Source organism: Podarcis liolepis (genome assembly GCF_965112155.1).
Source record: "Podarcis liolepis genome assembly, chromosome: Z".
NCBI classification, from domain to species: Eukaryota; Metazoa; Chordata; class Lepidosauria; order Squamata; family Lacertidae; genus Podarcis; species Podarcis liolepis.
In genome coordinates this window covers 46,910,309-46,926,977 of record NC_139570.1, presented here as the reverse complement: position 1 = coordinate 46,926,977, position 16,669 = coordinate 46,910,309, and the positions used below count along the sequence as shown (strand labels likewise).

Sequence of the window (16,669 nt, the reverse complement as noted above, 5' to 3'; positions counted from 1 at the left end):
TTTGTTTTCTTTTGTGGGCCTCATTGGGAGGCAGCCTGTTTGCTGTTTGGGATTGGCCCCTTGGAATCAGCGGCCTCAGGACTGCCTTGTTGTTTTAAGTTCCCTCTTGAAACAATTCCCATCTTTTATACAACGTGCTAAATACTTCAGTCAAGCATCTAACAAGGGAGAGGTCAATGAGGGTGCCCTCCCTTCCCTGCCTCTCCTCTTTGCGTCTTCCCCTGCAGTCCCACAGAGTGCTTTGCTTGCTGGGGAAAGGATGAACAAAAGCCAAGGGTAACTGGGTGTTTTTGAAGCATCTTTTCTGTCACTCATCTTACAGATCTTATACTCAGATCTCTAGGCAATTTACTCAAAGTAGGCCCATTAAAATGGATGCCCCTAATTTAGCTATGTTCATTAATTTCAGTGGGCCTGCTCTGAGTAAAATGCAGTTGAATGCAACCCCCTGTTCTTTTGAGTGTGTAGATTGCATCAACTGGTTTTAATACTGTGCTTTGACAATGCCGCAACCTCCCCGGGACCTTATCATGAAGGGCAGGTAAGAAATCTTTTAAAAAACCAAAACAATAATTACAGTAATATTAATAATAGTTTCCAGTGTTAGTCCTACTTAGAGTAGACCCATCAAAACTGGTGGATATTACTCAGGTACCTTAATTTCAGTGGGTATTCTCGTGAGTATAACTGCTCTGGATAAAATCCAATGCCCCTCCTCCCTGTTGGTACAGTGAGAAGCTGGCAGCATTCTACCGTTGTCTGGGATGAAATGATAGAGCTGGGCCGCTCTGTTTTTTGGACTGCTTGGATGGAGGCCTTAGGGAAAGAGCTGTAACTTCTTGGTGAAGTATGTGCTTTGCATGCAGAAGGTCCCATCTTCGGTCCTCAGCAGTTCCAGTTAAAGAAAGGGTTGACCAATATGGTGCCTTCCAGGACTTGTTGGACTACATGCATCATCCTTGTTGACCATTGGCCATGCTGGCTGGGGCTAAAGGGAGCTGCATTTATTTATTACCGTATTTTTCCATGTATAAGACACCCCCATGTATAAGACAACCCCTATTTTTTTTAACCCAAAATCAAGAAATTAAGTTGTTTAGCTTTTTTGGGGGGGGGAGGTCACTTCCACCAATCACTTACCCGCCTGCCTGCCACTGCCAATCACTTGCCACAGCCACTGCCGATCACATACCTCGCCGCAGCCACCATTTGTCTGCCTGCTCGCTGCCACCAACAGCCGACCCCCCCACTTGCTGCAGCTGCCAATCGCCTGCCCACCTCACCACAGCTACCAATCACCCGCCCAATCGTCGCTGCCAATCTCCTGCTTGCTGCTGCCATTAATCACACATTCACCCTCTGTATTTACTATCCGTGTATAAGACGACACCCAATTGTTGCCTATTTTTTTTCAGCAAAAAGCATTGTCTTATACAGAGAAAAATACAGTACGTTTATTTATTTATTGCCACTGTAACTAAGTGGTAGAGAATCTGCTTTGTCTGCAGAAGGTCCCAGATCAAATCCCTGGCATTTCCAGGCAGGGCTGGGAGATGATGCTGGATTCAACTCCCATCAGCCTTAGGTGGCATGATCAGTGGCCAGGAATGATGGTAGTTTATGTCCAGCATCTTCTGGAGGACTGTAGCTACCCGATTCCCATTCAGTAGAGAGGAGGAGGAGCTTTTTAGGCTAGATTTCTCTCCTGGTGTTTTGGGCAATGTGTGGTTTGAAGAAGGCCCAGCTCTGATCAATAATCGTAGATCTACAGCAGAGATGGGGAACCTTTGGCCTTCCAGATGTTGCTGGACTCAAACTCCGATCATTAGCCCTTGGCTGTGATGAATTCTAGCAGAATTTCATCAACAGCTGCAGGACCACAGATTCAGCATCTCTGGTGCAGTCCATTCTGCAGTGTCTGGTTTTTCTTAGGATATAAAAGAAGACCTACGTCTGTACACCTTCCTTATGCTGAAGATTCAGACCATTTGGTATGGGAAGAGTTTGCATCCCTTACTTTTAGTCTGTGTAAGAGGCAAGTTGCCAGCCTCTTTCCAGATCCAAAACATGAATGTACAGTATTCAATTACAAAAAGCCTCTATTTCTAAAACTTTTGCAGATATAAGGGAAAGCATGCAGGAAGTATTCCATCAAATCTTGTATGCTAATAGTGAACTTTATCAGGAGAGATAAAAGAAAGTACTTTTTGTGCAGCGCATACTTAAACTATGGAACTCCTTCCTGCAGGAGGCATTGATGGCCACCAACTTGGGTGGCTTTAGAAGAGGACTGGACAAAGTCATGGAGGAGAGGACTATTGATGGCTACTAGTCACAATGGCTATGCTCTGCTGCTACTGTGGAGGCTCAGTGCTTTTGAATACTAATTGGTGGAAACTACAAGATGGGAGCATACTGTTGTGGTTGAATTCTGCTTGCTGGTTTCCCACAGCCATCTGGTTGGCCACTGTGAGAATAGGATGCTGGACTAGATAGACCATTGACCTAGTCCAGCAGAGGTTTTCTTATGTTCTTAACTCATTTTTGACAGTGGACCCTTATGCAGCTGCAACAGAGCCATTCCCACACAACTGGGAGGTAATCAGCAGCCTTGGGCAAAACTCTACGGTTTGGAGAAGTACTAAAAACCCCCAGCTAGATCAAGAAGTGTTAAGCATGTTCAGTGAGCACAGAATGTTGAGTGTCTTTTGGAGGGGAAATAGGAAACTGGATGGTGGAGAGAGAGAGGAATGGAATGGAGATGACTTCGGCTGCCTGAACTGGAATCTTGGGCCAAGAACCTGCAGTATCACAATGTTTTGTTGCAGGTCCCACTTATTATTGATAGGCTTCTGGTTGGCCAATGTGAGAACAGGATGCTGAACAATAAAAGCTGTTTGTCCAATTCAGCAGACCTCTTCTCGTATTCTCCCTAAGAATTAAAACCGTGGTTCTGGTTCTGGTGTGCAAAGATAGCATACCTTGAAGCAGCTAGCCTTTTAAAAAAAACCCTGATGGGATTGAATTGTATTGTAGTAACACTGAGTACAGTTAAATAGCTTTCAGCTTTGATATAAGGCTACCTGTACGTCTGGCTGTTTCTGTAATCTCTCAGAAATAACCGTACAACCTGGTTGTTTTTGCAGTGTTTACCTTTGGTCCCCTTAAGGATTGAGGAGAAATGTGACTCAGTTCTCATTTAAATGCGAATCTATGAAATCTACACTTTCCAAAACAAAATGTGAACTAAAACATAGCGGTTCTTTGAAAATTGCGCTTATCCAAATTGTCCAGCCAGTGTTTGCAAAACTGCATATGTTAGGGGAAAGTATGCCTGAAAATGAATGCGTTAGAGAAAATGACATATAAAAAACGCATTATATCAGGGGAAATTGTTTGCAAATATGTGTATATCAGGCAAAACTCCATAGAAAAATGTGCATATTAGGATAAATTTGCATGGAAATGCTAGATAATTTTTCATGAGGATTTTTAAAAATGCAAATTGTTGCAGAAATGTGTGAATTTAATATTTGAAAAACACAAAATTCAGAGAACCATCCCTGGTCCCCTCACCATACAATTTCTTGCTCAGCCTATCCCCTTCTATAGAAGCGGGCCAAGAAGGCCCTTTTTCCTTTTATTCTTTTCGAAAAATAAAACTGCATTATCACCAGAAAATATGCCTTGGACCAGCAGATTTCTTTCCCTAACCCTTCCTAAATGTTGCTTTTAACTCTCCCTAACCACAAAATTCTCTGTTTCAATTGATTTTCCTTGGTGCATTTGTGTGTGTGTGTTTTAAGTAGAACAGCTGTCCAGCAGTTCAGTTGTCAGAGCAGAGATAAAATGCATAAAGATTGCTTGCTTTAGACACAGCATATGCCCTTCATTCTGGCTGCTTGTGTGAGAATTAAAGGGTAGGAGTTAAGGACAATTAGAAGGGACCTGTTGGATCAGACCAAGGGCCGACCCGTCTGCTCTAGAATCTTTTCCCACAGTGGCCAACCACCAGCTGCCTCTGGGAAACCCACAAGCAGAACATGAAGGCTTTCAGCACAAGGGCTGAGTGGGCTTTCCCCCTCTATGTGTGTGACTCTCACCCAGAATCCGCCATTGCAACTCAGTTATGTCTTAGGTATTCCTTGTTTTGGAAGTTGGAAGCATTTGCCCACCTAGAGATACTGGCTCTGTTGGTGTCTTCCTGGGTGCACCTATTTCCTAATTTATTTAATTAATTAAGGTAGTGATGGGGAAGCTTTTTCAGCCCATGGCCACATTCTCTTTTGGGCAACTTTCCTGGGCCTTCGTGGCAGTAGTGGGCACAGCCATGAGCAAAAGAAGAAGGTGCAATAAATGTGAATCTCACCATTGTACCATTCACCCCAGGACCTGTCCTTCATCCAGGCAGGCAAGAAACATTATCAGACATGCAAAAACGTTCAAGGAAGGGCCACTTGGGGGGCGTAGGTTCAGGAAGAGGGGGCACGACTGGGTGAACCCCAAGGGCCAAATAGTGAGGCTTGGAGCATTTGTCCCTTGGACTTGAGGTTTCTTACCCCTGATTTAAAGCATTTCTAGTTGAGATTCCTACATTGCAGGGGTTTGGACTAGATAGCTGTCAGGTTCCCTTCCAACTCTACAATTCTATGATTCTACACTGCCTTCCATCAAAGTGGATTTGAGTAAATTTTTGCATGGGTGTGCCAAAGGCAGCCATTGGAACCAGAAGAGATTAGCCAGTAGTCAGGACCAAAGAGCAGGGCAAATCAGCAGAGAGGATAGAGGAGTGAGTGAGAGGTCAGGACCGAAGATTTCCAGGAGTGTGCCAGGGTTCAGGAAATCACCATGTTGCTCCAGTGAGGTTCTAACTGGAAGCAGGAGCCTTTTTATGGGCTTCCTTGTCTAGGGAGAATCCAGTGGCCAGTCTGGCTGAGCGCATTCAGTCTAGGGCAGGGGAGGTCCATCAGCCATGGTGTTTGGGGCTGATGGAAGTTGCAGTTCAATAGCATCTGGAGAGACCACTTTTGCCACAGAGGTACCCTCCAGATGCTGTTGGACTCCAGCTCCCATCAGCCCCCGGTCTGGGGCCTGAAGGTACTTTACTGAGAAGCTGCCAATTGTAGTTCAAAGGCTCACCACATGAGGGAGTTGATGTGTGTATTGATCTGTTTTTAGTTTGTTGTTGAGTTTAATTATTTTTGAATGTTTGTTGTTAGCTGTTTTTACCAATAATTTTATTGGGTGGTGCTTATTTGTTTTTTTTTTTTTTTTTGTTTAGAGCCACATTCCCTCCTGGGCAGGCCTTCTGGAATCTTGAAAGCCCAGTGACAGGTGCAACCAGAGGCCAAAGTGGGCAGAGTCAAGGATGGGGCTCTTATCTTTGCACAGCATGCTACAGTCTGTCCTTATGAAAGTCCAAGGTCTCCACACACACACACACACACAGAGAGAGAGAGAGAGAGAGAGAGAGAGAGAGAGAGAGACCTCTCTCTAACCTTCATCCATGCAAGCAAAAGGCAGGATCATGGTTCAAGCTAGGTATACAAGCACTAAAGGAAGCCACAGAGGAGAGCTGGTAAGAGGTGTGGGGGTTGGTAGTGCCCTGCCCAGGGGAAAGTCCCAAGGGCCAGAGAGATAGAGAGGGGTTAACAGGGCTGCATTTGGCTCCAACTTAAGGTTCCCCACCCCAGGTCTGGTCCCCGCTTCTAGCCTAAAGAGAAAGCCATTTTAACTATTCCTGTTGGAGAGAAACAGGAATTGATGGATGGAAGCACTCCATTGCCTGAGGATCCTTAAATGAGCCACGAGCTTCGTTAAAGTGGTCCGTGGCATGTGTGTGGACTTGCAGTTGAAGACAGGAGAAGGCGAACCCATGACACTGTGTTCACATTAATTTCTCATTGCATTTCTGTTGCTTCTTTTATTTCTTATATTGTATTACAGTTTGAATTCTCTGTAAATCCTACAGCATCTAGCACAGTGCATTACAAGAGAAATTGTTAAGTGGTCCTCCAAGGCCCTTGGTTAAGTGGTCCATGGTGGTGGGGGGGGGGTGTAATTTGGGAACCAGATCAGGCGGCTCACCACGACCAGGACACTGCACAGAACCAGGGGTTCTTGGCCCTCACACTGCCAGTTAAATTCAGAATGGCAGTGTGAGAGCTGCCACCCTCCCACTATGGATCCAAAGTGTCTTCAGGGGTTCCCTTGCCTTAAGAAAACACCTGGTGAGCACCTCACTCTAATGTGCCCTTATCATCCTCATCTGAGATCTGTTTACTTAAACCAAGTATGGGAACCTTTGGCCTGCCAGGTGTTGCTGAACTACAACCCCAAGCATCTTTGCTTGCTTGTGGCTAATGGGAGTTGTAGTTCGGCAGCATCTGAAGGGCCAAAAGTTCCCAAAAACTTATTTAAGCTGTCATCCTTCCCTATTAATCACTCTGCCTTAGTAGCCTTTCCCTTCCTTCAGTTAGCCCCTTCTCTCATTGACTTGCCACTGGGGTGGCCAGCGGCACAAGTGCTGCCTTTTGCCTCCCTCCCACACTGTGCCCTAAGTCATTATGGGAAGGCTTGCCCATGGATTAGCTCTGTATTCTTTTATTCTCCTGTTCTCCCTTTCCTGTTCTCCCACCCTCCTTCGTTGGACCCCTGCCCCTCAAATATGTCACCCACCATGCCGTTATCCCCTGGCTGGCCAAGACTCTTTCCAGAGTGGGTCAGGGGCCACCCTGCCCAGCCTCTTCTGGCCTGCATGGCTCACCTCCCCAGCTTACTAGTGGGATGACAGCATCAACCATTCCTACCTGATGCAAGGGTGGTGGCAATAGGAAGGACAGACCCCCTTGCACCTTTGACAGTTGTGCTGAAGAGGGAATTTCAGCACAATTTATGCTTCTTGCCCCCACGTCAGAGTTCTAGGAGTTTGTCTGCTGTGTTTGACTCATTACAGAATAAGCCGCATTGATTTCCCCACATTCCTGGTTGTGTATGTCAGTGAGAGTTTGTCCACATCACCATTTATCTTGTGATAAACCATAGATTCACTTAATTATACTGGGTGGGTGTGCCATTAGGGTTTTAAATTGGTACAGGAACAGAGGAAGCTGTCAGGGATCCTTTAGTTTAGATTCCTGTGTTGCAGGGTACCTTCCAACTCTACAATCCTAAGATTCTAGGATTCCAGGTCAGGAGTCTCTCTCCAAAACCTTCCTGGAGATGCCCGTGGGGATTGAACCTGGGACCTTCTGGTTGCACGGCAGATACTCTGCCATAGAGCTATGGCCCTTCCCATGAACTGACAGTCTACCCCAACCAGAAACCCTTTCAGGTGTTGTTGGACTCCCAACTCCCCTCAGCTCCAGCCAGCATGCAAAATGGACCAGGATTATGGGTGCTGAAGTTCAGAGTATATGGAGGGTGTCAAGCTGTGTTGTAGGAAGGAAACACTAGCTGCCTCTTCGGAATGTCTCCAGTCATCTGGTCCAGTTGCGCACAGGACCTCTTTTATTCCCAGCAACATATTGGGCTCATTCTGAAAGAGGGGCAGGGGATCTGTGGCCCTCCAGATGTTGCTGGACTCCCATCACCCCAGACCATTGCTCAGGCTGGCAGGGGCTAAGCAGATTTCAGGGGCTCAACGTGAATCTGGCTTGGAGCTCTAGGTCAGTTTTTGAAAGCTCTGCCTGGGATATCCGGAGAATCCAGAGTCCTGCAATGTTAATTCCCCAGCGGAAGAGAATCCTTCCCTTTGGCCTTTTTAGATTTTCTCCCCCACCCCCACTTGGGCAGCTTATGACACTTAGTGCACAGAATGAAAAGGGAAGGCCTTAGCTTGCTTGAAGAGAAGTTTGGTGGGGTCAAGGAAAGTGTCACAGACAGAGCAAATTCCAGCAAAGGACACCCATGGAACAGATTCTGAGTCTGCTGGGAGGAATGTATGCAGAAAACACAGTTGTGGATCCCACGTTTCTGTCCTGCCACCTGCTTCCAGAATTTCATACACACTTCGGGCTCTTGACTGTTTCTTCCCGCGCCACTGAATTTGGGTGGCTTGTGCTGTTTACCTCAGATTGGCTTGTGGCAGTCTCTTCCCACACCCCCAACCCCCTTCTGTTCTTCTTTCTCTTCGTGGAAATTTTAGAAATGGATGCAGCACGGAGTGCTCATGGTCCCTGTTCCAGCCGACCAACTAGTCATGCCCTCCTCCATGCTATTACATTCCATGCCCCCCCCCCCGTTTTACACACACCATCATTCTCTGGCCACTGAGCATGGGCTGGAGCATCTTCCACATCAGGAAAGGTTATAACATTCAGAGTGTTATACTTTGCTGGGGTGGGGTATAGAGGCATGTAAAATTATGCTGGGTGTGGAGACACTGGATAGGGAGAAGTGGACGTGAATAACAATAACACACCCACCCCAAAATGGCATTTCCCCCTAATTACTGTTTTGTACTTTTTGCAAATTTTGGGGTTCCCCCAAACCTGCTGGAGCCTCTCTTTTGTGCACCAAAGGTGCCATTTTGGCTGCATACAGACTCTCACTTGAAGCACTGAATTCCCTGGTAGTGCACAACAGCCTTTGCCACAGCTGGAAATGATGGGATATGTTGCCCATAACATCTGGCACCAGGATGGCAAAGGCTGGTGGGTATGATGATTTCCTTATGATGAAGGAGAGCCCCACAGGATTTTATCCAGCTAAGTCATAGTCAAAGTAGACCAACCTGAAATGAATGAATCTGTCAGCTGTGACCATTCAGTTCACTGTGTCTACTCTGAGTAGAACTAATACTGGATGCAACCCATGCCTGCAGAGAGGCTCTTCTTCATGAATGGCTTTCTGTAGGTTTTTTATAGACATAGTCCTCCTCATCAGCAGGATTATTTTATTTGCTTGTGGTAAGTGTGGTCCCCAGGCCTCTCTATCTGGCCCTTAGGAGCCTTCCCTAGTCCACACTTCCCTGAGCCAGACCTCTTACTAGCCCTGCTTTGCATCCTCCTTGAGTGCTTTTGCATAGCTGGAATGTGTCTTTGAACTCTGATCATAAGTCCTGAGTGCCTGGACAGAGGGCAGAGAGAGGTGTGTGAGTGTGGGTGTATAAACTAGCCTACTGTACAAAGGTAAAATTCACATCCATTGCTCTATACAGGCTGAATCTAGACACATCAAAGAAGTGTTTCAGTTAAACACTTTGTAAATTTAAACAGGGAAATCCTGTAGGAAAAAACGGGACTCCACAGCACCATCTGGTGGCACAGTGTTATATTGCATATACAACACTTATAAATCACCTTTTCTTTACCAATCTAGCTGAGTCCCCAGCTTTGCCATAAGCCAGTGGGATCCCCCCCCCCAAGCCCCACCTTACTGTGTATTTCTGAGCACTGAGTGGGGAGAAAGATTGAATTCCTGAACCTCTTCCTTTCTCTGTAGCTCAATTGGTAGAGCATGATATTCTTAATCTCAGGGTTGTGAGTTTGAGCCCCATGTTGGGGGAAAGATTCCTGCATTGTAGGGGGTTGGAATAGATGACCCTTGTGAGCCCTTCTAACTCTAGGATTCTGAGATTCTATATGTATCTATCGCTATTGCTCCAGCTAAGACACCTCTGTCTGGCGCTCCTGTTGCTATGCGTTGGACCTCAAGCCCTTTTTCTTCAGCAATTTGCCCCCTCTCAGCCTTAGTTCATCCATCTGTAAAATGGGAGCAGTAGTGTCCAGTTCTTAGCCACAGGGCTTGTTTAGCGGTGAGCAAGGCAGGGGTTTGTGCTGGACTCTTGAGGGTTGTTTTTGCAGGTGGGAAAGAGAAAAGTGATGGTGGAAAATTCTTTCTTTCTTTCCTTGTCCAGCACCCTTCTCTTGCTCCGCCCCCCCCCCTCTCCAAAAGCACACAGTGAAATCCTTCTTCTCTCCTGTCCCATTTTTGGGGGAGGGGGGGGAGCGGAGAGGAAAGCCGGTCTTGAACAAGCAGCCTTGTGTCTTCCAAGGAGGTCTCTTTTATTTACAAGCTTGCTGAAGATGGAAGCTCTAGATTGCCCACCGAGGGCGGGGCACCCTTAACCCTTCCCCTGCCGCCCTCACCACTCGGAGGCACTTCTTCTTCTACGTTTTAAGTTGGGGGGTGTGGAAGGAAGAATCTCCACTTTTTGCTGACAAAAAGACTGTAACTGTGTTGCTCTTTGTTTCCTTTTAGGGAGACGTGGGAGCCCCGGGTCCTCCTGGAGTTCATGGACTCGTTGTAAGTACGGTAAAGACAGGAGAGCTTTTCATCTGGGACGCTGCTTCTTCTTTTTAACTCTTTCCAAGGCACCACTAAGAGCCCCGTGGAAATGCACTGTGTTGATTTAATCTGCTGCCCTTGCAGGGCGAGGCGGGGGAGGTCCGTGCAAGCAGGGAGGGAAGTGTTAAAGCTGCAGTGTTGACACAATGGGCGAAAACAGCAGCACTGAGTTACCTTTGCTGGGGTGGGAGAAGGAGGAGGCCACTTAGCAGGTGCTCCTGCATGCAGGAAGCCACTGAGACTGCTGCAAACACACACCGTGCATTTAAAGCACACCAGCTCCACCACCCAAAGAATCCCGTGAGCTGTAGTTTCCCCTCTGAACTACAATTCCAAGCACTCCCAACAAAGTACAGTACCCAGTATTATTTGTTGATGGCAGAATGTGCTTTAAGTGTGTGTTGTGTGTGCAGCCTGTTCCTCGCAACAGGGCAGTTCATTGGAGGCTGGTTCACTAGGGCAATTAGGGGACTGCACTATCCATCTCAAACGGCCTGTTGGCTCTTGCTTTGCCTATGGCTGGTCTTTGCACTCTACCAGTCCCAGTGGGCACCAGTTACCACTGGGAAGCAGTGGGGGGAGGGACCCGTGGTCCTCTTCCAGATGTTCTTGGACTACAGCTTCCATTAGCCCCAGCTAGCATTGCCCAATGACTAGTGGGAGTTTGTAATTCAGTAACATCTCGGCACGTGAGGCAGGTTCCCCATCAATGCAATACAGCCAGCTATTCAAAGTGTTAAATCCTCCTTGGGGTGGTCAATATGTGCCTGGGTTGTAGTGCACTCGACTGCAGGTTGTAGGATTGGTGGGAAGTCTCACATGGCTGGTTTTTCCTCCATTCACAACAAATCCCACCATTCAGAAAACTAGCTTGTCAAGGTTCTTACCTAGCTTTCTCTCTTATGTGGTGGTTTTCCGCATGCAGGGATTAAAAATATATATGGGGGAGGACTGTATGAAAGATCATTCTGACATATAATTCCCTTATTGGCTTAAAACACAACACTCCAGGCACAAGTATGCCATTGTGCACTCTTGGAGGGGGGTGAGAGAAGGTACGACCCACCATTCACTGATCCTCTAACTGGAGATGCTGAGACCAGTGAAAGGTAGCTGGTCTAAAAGTTCAGGAAAAGTTTGTAGTGTAGTGGTAGAGTTCCTGCTTTGCATGCAGAAGGTCCCAAGTTTGATTCCTGGCATTCTCAGTTAAAAAGAGCAGGTAGCGTGTTAATGAGAAAGCTGCTGGCAGTCAGAGTAGAGAAGCTTGAGTTAAGTGGACAAAAAGCCCGGCCTTGTTTAAGGCATTTTTCCTCTCAAAAATAGCAACCCACATTTTGTTGAGACCTTGGAGAGCTGTTTCTGGTCTGCGTAGACAACTCTGGGCTGGATGTGGCAATCGTCTGACAGTATATGGTAGCATCACATGTTTAGGCTATAAGGACTGGGGATCACGCATGAGAGCATGCTGTTGTGTCCTTGTTGTATTTGTGAGCCTTCCATAAGTATGCAGCTTGCTACATGCGTTTGCAAGATTTATCAATAAATGTAATGAAGTTTATTGTCCCCCAGCAATCCGCGTCTCTCTCTGGAGAAGATACTTTATGTTTAATTAAGTAAAATGAAGGTGTCACTGTGTTGTCATAAGTTATAACACACTTTCTCTGGAAGTCTCCTATTACTGAATGCTAATCCTGTCTTATATGTTCCACTGTTGTTGTTAAAACAACTATGTCTTGGAGCCCAAAAACATCTGGAGGGCACCCTGTTGGGTACTTCTGGATTAGAGTGTGTCCCACATTGGGGAGTCAGGGCATGGCAAAAAGGTGCCTACAGAGTAATAATTCAACCTTGCGAGTATTTTTTATTTTTATGCTGCCAGGCTACAACCTTCCCCCACAGCCCAACCCTCCTGCCCACAATGTGGCAGTCATTTTTGGCTCATAGATGGCCTGAATGAGTTGTCAGGGGAAGCAGCTCTTGCACTTTATAAATGGTACATTTTCCTGGCTGAGAACTGAAACTACCCTAAGGTGTCTAAAATCTGGTGATTTGGTGGCGTGCCGCTTCTGCAGCTGTCATGATTAGCGGCCATTGACAAGGGTTATCCTCTTCTGCAAATTTGTCTGAGTCCAGGGATGGGAAACCTGTGACCCTCCAGATGTTGCTCACTGAGGATGACGTGAGTCAGAATCTGACAACATCTGGAGAGCCACAGGTTGCCCACCCCTGCAGCAGAGCTATCCAAAACTGTGGCCATTGCCTAACCTCATTCCACAGAAAAAATTCCACGCTGCTCAAGGAACTTCCTTCTTTCGTCTGTCTCATTTCTCCCATCAATCAGTTTAACCAGATGGTCTCTTTTCTGCATCTTTTCCAGTTTTGCAGTGCCTCCCCCTTTTAAGATAAGGCAGCACCCCCCCCAAAAAAAAATAAGTATACTGCATCAGGGAGTGTGGATATTCCCTTCTTAGCAGTTTACACACAATAGCCATGGGAAGGCCTCTCTAAGGTCCCTCTTCTCCCAGCAGCCCCAGTCAGCATAGACCTTTGGAGTTGCCTTTGTTTTTATTACTTATTTTATTTTTTACACTTATATACCCCACTTATTTTCCATCCAAGGAGCTCAAGGTGGTGTATGTGGTTCTCCTCCTCCCCATTTTATCCTCACAACAATCCTGTGAAGAAGGATAGACTGAGATAAGGTGACTGGCCCAAGATCACCACCCAGTGAGTTGCACAGCTGAGCGCGGATTTTAGACCTGGGTCTTCCATGTCTTAGTCCAGCACTCTGAGCGTTAACACTACACTAGAGACCTTTCTGGTGATGCTCAGCATAACACCCCTCGTGGTTGACTTTGCCCATGCCCTCCTCTTGGTTCTGGATATCCTGAGGGCTTGGTACCCAGTTATCTCTTTTGCATGCTGGCATTGAGTGCTGTTCCTCCACGACCAGAGCAAGGTGTGAGCAGTAACCAGAGCTGGCCGCATCCGTCCAAGCTGAGTGATCCAGGTCTGCTTTATGAAGCGAGCCCTTTCTTGCAAGGACCCTCTATGAAGCTGCAGGGCATGAAAAAGCTATATGTTTTCAGGAAGCCGCAGCTGAAAGCTCACATGGTGCATTCGGCTGTGTGATCTCCCTGTACAGAAATATGCCTTTAGCAGAACCAGCAGCTCCTCTGTTTGTTTATCCAGGCCAGAGAAGAACTCAAGGCACAGAGCTAGCTTGCTCCGTTCTAAGGGTGTGTGTGGAAGCAAGAAGGAGATTGCTTTAACAGGGACCTTAAAACAGTTGAACTCTGGTACCTTTCCTGGGTAATTCACACAATGCTGGGAGGACCCACAGCTCAGTGGCAGATCTAATGTTTTGTACACAGAACATCCCTGGTTCAGTCCCTGTTGTGTCCAGGTATGCCTGGGAATGACCCCCAAAGCTGGAGAGCTGCTACCAGTTTGAGTAGATAATACTGAACTAGTTGGGCCAGTGGTCTGACTCAGTATAAGCAGCCCTTCATTCAGAGCCATGAGGATTGTGGCTTTTCTTTGTTAAGTGAAGGGTTGTTCCTCAGTGATAGAATTTCTGCTTTTCATGCAGAATGTCCCAGGTTCAGTTCCTAGCATCTCCAGCCAGGGCTAGGAATGTCCACTGTCTGAAGTCTGCTTTTTCAGGCAGGTTTCCTATTCCACCCTTCCTTATGACCTTGAGCTTTTTCCATATAGAATCATAAAATTGTAGAGTTGGAAGGGACCACAAGTGTCATCTCATCCAACCCCCGGAAAAGCAGGAATCTTTTTGCCCAGTGTGGGGCTCAAACCCACAACCCTGAGATTGAGCTATCCATGGATGAATTCAGAAATACATTCTCAGCATACTCTAGTTTGGTATTGTTTAAACTGCACCTTTTTAAAAAAAAGTAAGTTTCTAGTCCTTGTGGCTTGACTGTTCCTCTTTGCGGTAAACTGCTTAGCAGCAAAAGTTAGACAGCCCTCAGAGGAGGCAGAAGGCTTTGTTGTTCTCCATTCCTAAACCTCACTTTTCTCTCTCTCTCTCTCTTTCTCACCAGGGCGATATGGGTGCAGTTGGACCTTTAGGTTTTCCAGGACCAAAAGGATTAAAGGTGACTGACTTCCAATAAGCAGAGGCCATAGCTCAGTGGTGCAGAGCACAAGGTCACAGGTTTGATCCCCAGCGTTGCCGCTCAAAGACCATATTGGGTTGTTGGGCTGGTAAAGACCCCACAGAGCCATAAGCAATCAGAGTGGACCAGCCTCTCCCAGTGGAGTGTCCTGCAGATGCTTTCAGCTACAACTCCCATCAGCTATGCTTACTGGGGCTGATGGGAGTTGTACTCCAAAGCACCTAGAGGGGGCACCACATTAGCAAAGGCTAGAGCAGAAGATGCTAGATGAGATGGATCATAGTTCAGTGTTAGAATACTAGCCTGCCATGCAGATGACCCCTGGAATCTCCAATCCAAATGTGACCAGGTAGCAGGTGATGGGGAAATCCTTGAAGAGCAGTTGTTGGTCAGAGTAGACAACAGGTGAGGAAACGGGCACAATGACTTGCCTGGCAAAGGTATAAGGCAGCTTCATATGTTTTTCAAATCGTCTGAGCTAGGCTCCCCTTAGTCATATTCTTCTTTCTTTAGGGTCCCCCTGAACCCAGCACCCACAATTTGTTCTGCATGCAGAAGTGTGTGTTGTGATCTATAAGGTGGAGCACAACTCCAACCCTCGAATTAGAAGACCATGGAATATGCCCCCATCTCCTGAAGCCACAGGCAGGGAGGCATCATTAAAACAATCTTAAATGGCACAACACAAAAAAGGAGGGAAGAGGAAAATGAAAAAAATCAGACACCAGTAATGGAAATTGTGTACTAGTTTTTATAATGACCAACTGGAATGGAAACTGTCCAGGAAATGGACTGTAGCTAACTGTGTTCTGCTTAGAGAAGACCTATTAAAACCAATGTATCTTAAGTTGGCCACACCTATACTTCACTTCACCTAGACACTTCAGTGTGCCTAATCTGAGTAGGACTAACATTGGCTGCAACCCTCTATTTTCTCTATGTTTCCCCCTTTATCTGAATTTCCTGAAGCAAATGTGTTCCATGGATGGTTTGGTGAATGGGAATCGTCCTTATATTTCAGGAGAGCCCTGATTCAGCCTCTGCACACTCTGTGGCTCTTAGATTTGGAATGAAGGGCAGTGCTTCAGTTCACTTTGGTCTCACCCTCTCTTTTCTCTTTGTTAGGGGCTGATGGGAAATCCTGGAGAGAGTGGACTGAAAGGTGATAAGGTGATCTGAATATTCCCTTATTGCACTGTTGTTTTCTTTCTGCATGCAAGACCCTGTTTTCTTCACACTGTGTGATATATACCTCATTACTTGCAACTCCCTTAGTTTGCCAGTCTGTCTGATCTGTATATCTAAGTTTAGAACATACTGGAAAAACAAAGATTTAACACTCTTAAGATTGGTCCCATCTTGTTTTGTGAAAGGTTCCCAGAATTAAATGGGATGGATCTGTAACAATGTCTTACAATTTAATATGATCTAGGGCTGTTTGGTCATTTTTGGTGGCAAAAATCAGTTCACTTGTCTGGGGAAGAAATATGGGGTTGTGTACAACATTAGCACTACTTAGTGTATACTCAGAGTAGACCCATTGAAATTAATGAATATGATTAATTAGGCCAATTGGTTTCAGTGGGTTTATTCTGCTTATAACTTAGATAGACACAGCCTTTGGGGTTTTATATGCACAGCTAGATATTTGGTGATCAACCAATTTGTTCTCCATCAAGAGACTTTAGGATTATGCATTTTGCCATCATTTTTCTCTGCAATTCTAATTTCACAGTGAAATATACATTGGATAAGATCCAATGTTAGCCACACCCAAAGTAGACCTATTGAAATTTAAGTCTATTAATTTCAATGGGTCAGCTCTTAAGAATGACTTAGTAGGATCCCACCCATTATTTTTATGTTGTGGTCCATCTTGTAGAATATATATTTATTTTTCGAAACCTTTTTTTGTAGGAGAGCATATCTACTTTCTTTGTTCATGTGTGTATATATATATATATTGCTTTTCATGAAGTTCGTAAAGCAGTTTCCAAAAACCCAGCAACTAAAACTGAACGAAAACTAGATAATCAATAATTTATTTTATTTTTAAATAAATAAATAATAACTTTTGAATGTTTGAAATAAGAGAGAATAAAATGCAGTAAAACATCCAGTAATGACAAAATGCTGTAAAACCTATGGGATTGGAAAGCATTAAAATTTTAAAAACCCATATATCAGAGCAGCTAATCAGATAGACAAGCTCCTCTGTCTGGCCCTTTGAGTGCTCAATAGGC

The 16,669-nt window shown here is 45.8% G+C and overlaps 1 protein-coding gene across 8 annotated transcripts in view; it reads left to right on the top strand.

Moving 5' to 3' along the window:
- Nucleotides 1–16,669, top strand: part of COL27A1 (collagen type XXVII alpha 1 chain) — a 252,548-nt gene that overhangs the window by 106,679 nt on the left and 129,200 nt on the right. For all 8 annotated transcript variants that reach the window (XR_014521564.1, XR_014521565.1, XM_083485690.1 and 5 more), the window contains 3 exons: nucleotides 10,204–10,248; nucleotides 14,352–14,405; nucleotides 15,552–15,596. Coding sequence is in view for 6 of the 8 variants with exons in the window: in XM_083485690.1 (XP_083341816.1) it covers nucleotides 10,204–10,248; nucleotides 14,352–14,405; nucleotides 15,552–15,596 (144 nt within the window). In the remaining 2 variants the exon portion in view is untranslated. The remainder of the gene's footprint in view (nucleotides 1–10,203; nucleotides 10,249–14,351; nucleotides 14,406–15,551; nucleotides 15,597–16,669) is intronic.